This window comes from Bos mutus, chromosome 21 (genome assembly GCF_027580195.1).
Source record: "Bos mutus isolate GX-2022 chromosome 21, NWIPB_WYAK_1.1, whole genome shotgun sequence".
Lineage (NCBI taxonomy): Eukaryota > Metazoa > Chordata > Mammalia > Artiodactyla > Bovidae > Bos > Bos mutus.
Window position 1 is genome coordinate 32,829,932 of NC_091637.1, and position 8,766 is coordinate 32,838,697.

Genomic DNA, 8,766 nt, shown 5'->3' on the forward strand with positions numbered 1-8,766 from the left:
CAAGGCAAGCAGGGATCCCCCGTGGGTTACCCACTGGGCCACTCTAGATGTCTACCCACAGGAAGGGAGGGCCATGGGCCCCCCCACATCAGCAGATAGACAATGGCTCCACGGCGCCTCCCACGTGGGCTGTCTCAGCAACCCCAACACCCCACACAAGTGGCTGCCCTAAAGGACACGACGACGAGGGAAGAGGACAGGGTGAAGGACAGGAAACAAACACCGTTAAGTGCTTCCGTGTGCCAGGAGCTGTGCCTAGGCGTTGGCGCAAGACGCCAAGTTCCTTCAGCTCTACCCCCCTCCCCCAGCCTTGACGGCAGCCCGAGGGGATGGGTGACAGTCCTCATCTTTATTTTAAAATGACAAAGGCAGGCCCCCAGAGGCTAACTCCGGGAGTCCTCCCTGCTAGATCACTGCCCTTCTGGAGTTGTTCAGCTTCAACTCCAGCTGGAGAGGGGGCGCCAAGTCCTGTTCCAGACGTGGCCTGCGGGCAACAGAGGCTAGACTAAAAGGCCAGGGGTGGCTGGAAAGCCTCCCTGCTCCAGGCAACCCTCTCCTCACACCCGGATAAATGCTGGCCGAGTGGGATGGCAGGAAGCCATAGAGCTGCCATTTCCCTCTGCTCTGAGGCTGCCCATCTGTTTCCTGGGATAGGACTCCCTGCCCCCACCCGGCCCCAGGCCGGAAATTCACTTGCTCTGGGGCTATGGGAAAAGGGAACTGCATGGCTCCCTCCCTCCCCAGAGGGCAGCGGCAGAGGCTGCCTCCCGCCCTCAAGGTTCTTGCTGGCCAGCTCCTACTGAGGGTTCTGGGCACACAAGGAGGGGGCAGGCCACAGTGGTTCCTGCCCCACCAGCACCACTGCCCAGCCTCAGAGCAGCCACAACACCCTCCCCTCTTCTGGCCTGACTGGCATCCCTGGCTGCCTGGAGGGTGAGGTAAGAGGGTGACTTTCTGGGTATAAGCTTGTGGAAAGTTTAAAAAAAAAAAAAAAAAGTTTCCCGCCCCTGCCTGTGAGTCACGACATGGTCATCTGCAAGTGAGCACTGCCCCCTGCTGGACGCTTTGGGTACAGCCACCTGTGTCACCCTGACTTAGGTGCTGAGCAGACATAAGCAAGGAAAAAGCACACCCTGCGCCCTAGCAGTTTCAGTTCAGTTCAGTCGTTCAGTTGTGTCCGACTCTTTGCGACCCCATGAATTGCAGCATGCCAGGCCTCCCTGTCCATCACCATCTCCCGGAGTTCACTCAGACTCACATTCATCGAGTCAGTGATGCCATCCAGCCCTCTCATCCTCTGTCGTCCCCTTTTCCTCCTGCCCCCAATCCCTCCCAGCATCAGAGTCTTTTCCAAAGAGTCAACTCTTCGCATGAGGTGGCCAAAGTACTGGAGTTTCAGCTTTAGCATCATTCCTTCCAAAGAAACCCCAGGGCTGATCTCCTTGCAGTCCAAGGGACTCTCAAGAGTCTTCTCCACCACCACAGTTCAAAAGCATCAATTCTTTAGCGTTCAGCTTCCTTCACAGTCCAACTCTCATATCCATACATGACCACTGGAAAAACTATAGCCTTGACTAGATGGACCTTTGTTGGCAAAGTAATGTTTCTGCTTTTCAATATGCTATCTAGGTTGGTCATAACTTTCCTTCCAAGGAGTAAGCGTCTTTTAATTTCATGGCTGCAATCACCATCTGCAGTGATTTTGGAGCCCCAAAAAATAAAGTCTGACACTGCTTCCCCATATATTTCCCATGAAGTGATGGGACCAGATGCCATGATCTTCGTTTTCTGAATGTTGAGCTTTAAGCCAACTTTTTCATTCTCCTCTTTCACTTTCATCAAGAGGCTTTTTAGTTCCTCTTCACTTTCTGTCATAAGGGTGGTGTCATCTGCATATCTGAGGTTATTGATATTTCTCCCAGCAATCTTGATTCCAACTTGTGCTTCCTCCAGCCCAGCGTTTCTCATGATGCACTCTGCATAGAAGTTACAAGCAGGGTGACAATACACAGCCTTGACATACTCCTTTTCCTATTTGGAACCAGTCTGTTGTTCCATGTCCAGTTCTAACTGTTGCTTCCTGACCTGCATACAGATTTCTCAAGAGGCAGGTCAGGTGGTCTGGTATTCCCATCTCTTTCAGAATTTTCCAGTTTATTGTGATCCACATAGTCAAAGGCTTTGGCATAGTCAATAAAGCAGAAATAGATGTTTTTCTGGAACTCTCTTGCTTTTTCCATGATCCAGCAGATGTTGGCAATTTGATCTCTGGTTCCTCTGCCTTTTCGAAAACCAGCTTGAACATCTGGAAGTTCATGGTTCATGTATTGCTGAAGCCTGGCTTGGAGAATTTTGAGCATTACCTTACTAGCGTGTGAGATGAGTGCAATTGTGTGGTAGTTTGAGTATTCTTTGGCATTGCCTTTCTTTGGGATTGAAATGAAAACTGACCTTTTCCAGTCCTGTGGCCACTGCTGAGTTTTCCAAATTTGCTGGCATATTGAGTGCAGCACTTTCACAGCATCATCTTCCAGGATTTGAAATAGTTCAACTGAAATTCCATCACCTCCACTAGCTTTGTTCAATACCCCACAAAACTAGCATCACAAATGGTGTCAAAGGTCATGTGTGGTTCCCCAGCTTGGTCAAGATTCTCTTCTTAACCAAACATTAGTCAGCCTCTTTTGAGCCACTTTGCAACTAGGCCTGTCCCCAGGCTTCATCCTCCTGAGCACGATTCCTGCTGCTACACTGGTTTACTAGCCAGAATCTCACACCCTCGCTATGTGATCAGTCTGGATATCTCAGCAGGCTTCTCGTTCCCCAACACTCCCTAGATGATGTCTGATCACCTGGGCTGCCTTCAGAGAGAATCAGCCAGGACAGTATGCTAAAATCTCCCTTAGCCTGATGTTTCTTCTTAATTTTACAGATATACACACACACCACTCTTGGCTACTAAGCTTCACTTTTCCTTGCTGTATTCATAATTAAACCCAATTCTATACTGAGGTCTAGTTTCCCTTATCACAATAGTTTTCCTGAATAAAATCCCACTTCTGGTCTTTCTTTAATACATCAAGTGAACAAAACCACATGGGCTGAGGCAGGCTAGGAAGGCTTTTATGTGAAGTGCTTGTGAAGAAACTGAAAGGGCAAGGGAGAGTAGGGAGGGCAGCACAGCCTGGAAGGGGCTGGCCCAAAGGAAAGGCCATCAGGGGCTACTAGAAGGAGACAGACCAACAAAGGGCCTAGGATATATTAAGATGTGGGGTTATCACCTGTTGGCTTTCACATTTTTTAAAGCCTTCAACTTTTCCCACAAAAGAATCTGCCCTGGAACCCCATACGTAAAACTGATTAATGATGAGGTGACCTGACCAAAGGCAAGGGGCTAAGCCCACTACCTCTGGCACGCTGTGGTGGTCTCTGGGCATCTCTGGGCACCTGAAGGAGCAAAGTTTGAAACCAGAGCTGCAGGCAACAGGGAGTCGCTAAGGTTCCCATGCATTTGGACTGACAGGACAGCCACGGTGTCCAACAAGGAAGGAGGACAGAGCAGAAATGTCCAGGATGGAGTGAAAGCAGAGGCAGGGAGCCCATGGCCACCAGGGGGCGCTGAGAACTTGCCACACTTCTCCAGCCAGCCCTTTTCCACACCAGGACCTCAGGGAACCGAAGGTCAGTGTTTGGGAAGCCAAATCCTCCATTCACCAGTGCTCCTTTCCCAGTCTCCACTCACTCTGTGTCTATCTAATCTAGTTTCTGGTTATACTGTTCCACTCATCCCTGTCTGCTGCGTCCCCTGCATATCAATGCACACAGAGGACTTCCACAAACACCATGATTAAGGAAAACCCTGTGTACTGCACAAAAATGGGCTGGCCCCAGCACACCAGCTCTCTAATGTCAGAGGCTGTCTAGTAAGGATACTCACATCAGGAATGTCCAAAAGCTTAGACACCAGAAGAGGCAACTTCAGGGCTGCAACACTCCCAGTGACTCCCACAAGAACATGGAACTGTCTTCTCAAGGGTGCAGCAGCTGAACTTGTGGCCCTTGGTTCCATCTGGGGTCCAGTGGCTTCGAGTCCTGGGAGCCTGCCAGAATTGGGCTCCATAAAGCTCTGTCAGGATTTAGGATCTATAAGCAGAACAGGGCACCTGCTTCATTCATACATTCAACCAAAATGTATTGAGCACCCTGTGTTAGATGCCAGGCCAGATGCTAGGGTTCCCCAGGGGTCAATAATCCCAGATTCTTGGAGCAGTTTGATGAGGTCAGACACCCCTACCCCACATCAGTCAGTCACACTGTAATATGGTCAGTGCCAAGTAGTCAGAAACCTAAAAAAAAACGTAACATTCAGGTTGAGTCCTGCAGTACGAGGAAGTTTTTCAGAGAAGAAAATAACTTCACAAGAAGAGCAATCTTGCAAAAGTAAAGAGGCCTGAAGGAGGGTGGCAGGTCTGGGGAACAGAGAGTAGCTTAGCAGTGAGGACAAAGTGTGATGAGGGGGCACTGGGGTGGGCAGGAGGTCAGGCTGCAAAATCAGGTCAAGGACTAAGTGTCAAGGGCAGTGAGGGCCGGGGTGGGGTTTCATTTTAGAAAGACGGTGCCAGTGCTGGTAAGGAGTCTGGAGGGCACCTTGGTGGTGAAGAGACTAGAGGGGGTAGACGAAGAAGGAGCCACTGCCGTGGGCTGGGCTAACTGAAGACTGGCAGGGCAGGTTCCAGGGGTGCCTATGGGGTGGACCCTTAGGCAACAAAGGGGTTTGGGTGCTCCAGGGAGGGATTTGCCTCTCTGTCCCTTTCCCTGTGGATTAGGCACCACCCTACAATTCCATGGCCAAGAAGAGACAAGCATAAAAAGGATAAAGGCCACCCCATGAGACTAGCTGCTTGGTCTCTTCCTCTGGTCCCCAGATGTTGTTAGAAGTGATTGTTTATGATAATATGGCTGATGGATGCATCGAATCCTACACTCTGGCAGGCTGCACCAGCAAAACATACTCATTCCATCAGCAACAGTCATCAAGGGTGATCACACCAGGCAAAAGAATTGTGGAAGACACAGTTGCTGCCTTCAGGGAATCTGTGCATGGACAGAAGACGGAAGTCACACCTGAAATCATTTGAGATGGGTCCTTCTCTGGGATGGACCTTTTCAGTGATCACTGATTCCATTTGGACATCAGTTTCCTTGCCTTTCCGTCCCCACTTTCCCACGGCTACCACCACCAGCAAGCTCCCTGAATGTCTGACCTGGTTTAAACACCAACCACTAGGCAGGTATCAGGCCTGTGGTAGGTCCTGAACATCTGCTGAATGGATAATCACCTGTACCCTCTGAAGCAGAGCTGGGCAGAGAACAGAAGCCTGGCCTGTGAATCAGGAGCCCTGGGCCCTGCCCTTGTGCTCTTGACCTGCTGTGTAACCTTGGCTCAGGGTCATTCCCTCCCTGCACATCTCTTCGTTGAATAACGCAAAGACAGGACCAGGCGATCTCTGAAGCTCCTCCCATCAGCAACCTTCTGAGTCAATGCATGAAAGACAAGAGGTAAGCAACTCTCTGTACAAGGGTATCCTGGGACATGTACTCAAAAAAGGTAGAATCAACAAGGGGAAGGGACCCCAAGGCAGACCCTGAGGAAGAAGTCCAATGAGTCACTCAATGGCTACTTATCTGACTGCAACCCATAAGGGCTCCCTCTTTACTCTACAGGTCCCTTGGCTCCTTAGGGCCCCCTTGCCCATTTTTTACCTTTAAGACTCAGACACATACCCATATGAGTTGAGGACCATGTTTGGGTTGATTATACCACTCTTATCTGGAAGGGTCTCCCAGGGGCCCAGACCCTTCTCAACAGAGGTTAAGCACAGGCTAGTTTCCTAGAACAAGACATCCCCCCAAAGGTCCATTTGCCAGCAATCTCAATCTCTGCTCTACATCAGGGCCTCAGCCAGGGCCATGCTTGCCCACAGCAGAACTGAGTCTACTCTAAGGCCCGGAGAACCGTGTTGGCAGCTGCCAAGGCTAGAGGGCCTATCAGCCAACTTCTTCCCAGAACTAATCTGTGTGCTGATCAGCATCCAGGAGGAGGCACATTCTCAACTCTTCAGAAACACCCACCTGCCAAATCCCAAACCTTGACCCTTGACCCTATCACACAACTAGGGCTAGGAAAAGAGAGATTCCTGCCAAATCAGAAACTGAATTTAAAACTCCTGGTGGCTCAACAGTAAAGAATCTGCCTGCAATGCAGAAGACTGCCTGCAAAGCAAGGGATGCAGGATCGATCCCTGGGTCAGGAAGGCCACCTGGAGAAGGAAAATGGACAAAATCTCATGGACAGAGGAGCTTGGCAGGCTACAGTCCATGGGACTGCAAGAGTCGGACATGACTTAGCGACTAAACCACCACCACATCAAACTGATATCATTCCTAAGGAACAGGTTACTGAAAGCAATCGGTTAAATCTGGGGCAGGAATTCATGCTGGTGACTTCAACTGCTTCCCCACAGCAGGTGGTACAGCCCAAGATTTCCTATTAATACTTAGCCTGCTAAGCAGTCTTTGTTAAGGACCAAACCCTAAATATCTTTCTAGAAAAGAAGGGGGAGGGGCGATATGTACTTGAGGATTAGAGAGTAGATAATTTAACCAACCTCTGAAAGCAAGGTCAAATCAGCTCAAACTGCCAGTCCTGTGGAGGGCAACAGTTGGCAGGAGTTCTTTATGTTTACTCTCAAAGGTTGCTGTAGACAGCACCTCATCTTCCTGAGCTCTGCTGGACTCACAGGAACTCTTGAGCAGCAGAAAGAGCTGGTAAGCAGTAAGGCCAAAGGGCTGAAAGCTGTGATTACTGAGCCTCGAGCTCCCAGGGTGCCAGCCATGCAGGTAGCAACATGCATGCAGCCACAGCCAGAAAAATGACAAGCTTCTCTGTCCTTTGAGAAAGACAAGGCCAGACAGAGTAAAGAGCCTCAACTTGTGGCCGCCTTGTGATGTGTAAGTCTCCTTTTCTGATGAGTTTAATTAGGGCAGAGTTAAGTAAAAGTTTCCAGAATGCCTGCCAATCACAATATGGGCAAGTGTGGAGCCAGGGCAGAACCAGGGCTTTAAAAAATACAGATTGTGGTTTCAGGCCAGCCCAGACACAAACAGGAGCTGGGGTCCAGAAAAAAGAACCGAATTTGGGTGAGTGGGCAGGGAACTCAGGACTCTCTGGCCTGACGTCAAAGTTTCTCACCCCTGACCCCAAGATTTCGCTCTTCCCTTATCTCCCACCAGTCAGTACAACTCTGCCCAAGTAACACCTGCAGCTCCCGCTAGTGGTACTCCTCCCCCAAACCCAGGCATTAAAAGCCGTGGCACAGCCGCTGGAGCACTTTAAATCCTTCCTTCAAGGAAAGGCAAGGAACTCTTCAGGGAGAACTCAAGGTCTTGACATTCTGCTAAGACTGCTCTTCTCTCAAACCAGAAGCAGGCAGGCTTGACTCTGCAGCTCCTGGCATCCTTCCTCAAGGCCACAAGTTGGGGACACATTACATTCAGGCTTCCCAGGTGGTCCTAGTGGTAAAGAACCCACCTGCCAATGCAGGAGATGTGACAGATGCAAGTTCAATCCCTGGATGGGGAAGATCCCCTGGAGGAGAGCATGGCAACCCACTCCAGTATTCTTGCCTGGAGAATCCCATGGACAGAGAAGCCTGGTCCATAGGGCTGCACAGAGTCCAACAGGACTGAAGCGGCTTAGCACTCACACATTAATATTACATTCACACATGGGGGCTACTAACAAGGGAGTGACTGGGAACTGCTACCTCTCAGCCACCAGGAGAGATGAGGAAAACTTCTGCTCCAAGGTACCCATCACTTCCCCAACTTGGGAATCTCTCCTGCCTATTACCTGGCACTGGCCTCCAATACTTCAAAGTGCAGCACTTAAGTTTTTCTCTGACAAAATTTGGCCTCACTCTCACTTTTTAATGTCATTCAGCACTTTTAGGTGGAGCCAGGGGATAACTGCAATATCCCAGGGCTTTCCTTTTTCTATTGTATCAACTTGTAAAATGGTTTGTACTTGGGGCCATCCCCTTTCCTTTTGGAAAATAGGCTCGAGGTTTTTGTTTCTTTCTTTCTTTAAGGCAAGAGGTAAATGTGGGTAACCGATAGGGCTACCTTTTAAACTAGATTAAAGGGCCCTAGGCAACTGCAGAAGAGCATAAAGCAGGGATGGGAGAGCACACACAGAAATGCACCACTTCATAGTATACCTACGGCTGATTCATGCTGCTGTTTGGCAGAAACCAACACAATATCGTAAAGAAATTATCCTTCAATTAAAAATAAATTAATTAAAAAAAAATAAATGCCCCACTTCAGGATGGAGCTGGGAACAGGTCCATAGCGCTCCGGACCCATAGACTCCACAGCCCTTACACACACACACACACACACACACAGAACTGGAGCTCAGCAGCGGACACACACACACACACACACACACTGCTACAGACCCGCAGCGGCGAACAAAGATTCTTGGGCACCAATAGGAAAGGGAGGACACGCATGGACACACGCACCCACATACACGGAAACTGAGGTCACACAAAGAGGTCAAAGTCGCCAACGAAGCTTCCCCAGCCTCCTGCTTGCCCCACCACGGGAAGCCAGCCTCCTCGGTTCCCCCAGCCTCCTCACCCGCGGCAGGCGCGTCTCGGAGCAGCCCCAAATATCGCGGTATCCCGGTCGCCCCTCCCG

The 8,766-nt window shown here is 50.1% G+C and overlaps 1 protein-coding gene across 8 annotated transcripts in view; it reads right to left on the minus strand.

The window, feature by feature from the left end:
* PPCDC (phosphopantothenoylcysteine decarboxylase) overlaps positions 1-8,707 on the minus strand; it is a 42,784-nt gene extending 34,077 nt beyond the window's left edge. The window contains exons 1-3 of one of the 8 annotated variants that reach the window (XM_070358600.1): positions 8,597-8,685; positions 6,669-6,825; positions 3,938-4,143 (exon numbers count right to left, since the gene is read on the minus strand). In XM_070358600.1, coding sequence (XP_070214701.1) covers positions 3,938-4,120 — 183 coding nt within the window. In that variant the 5' untranslated portion in view covers positions 4,121-4,143; positions 6,669-6,825; positions 8,597-8,685. Of the gene's footprint in view, positions 1-3,937; positions 4,144-6,668; positions 6,826-7,591; positions 7,687-8,596 lie in introns of those variants that run through there. The other 7 variants (XM_070358599.1, XM_070358604.1, XM_070358605.1 and 4 more) reach the window with 7 other exon arrangements.
* Between the last annotated feature and the right edge of the window lie 59 nt (positions 8,708-8,766).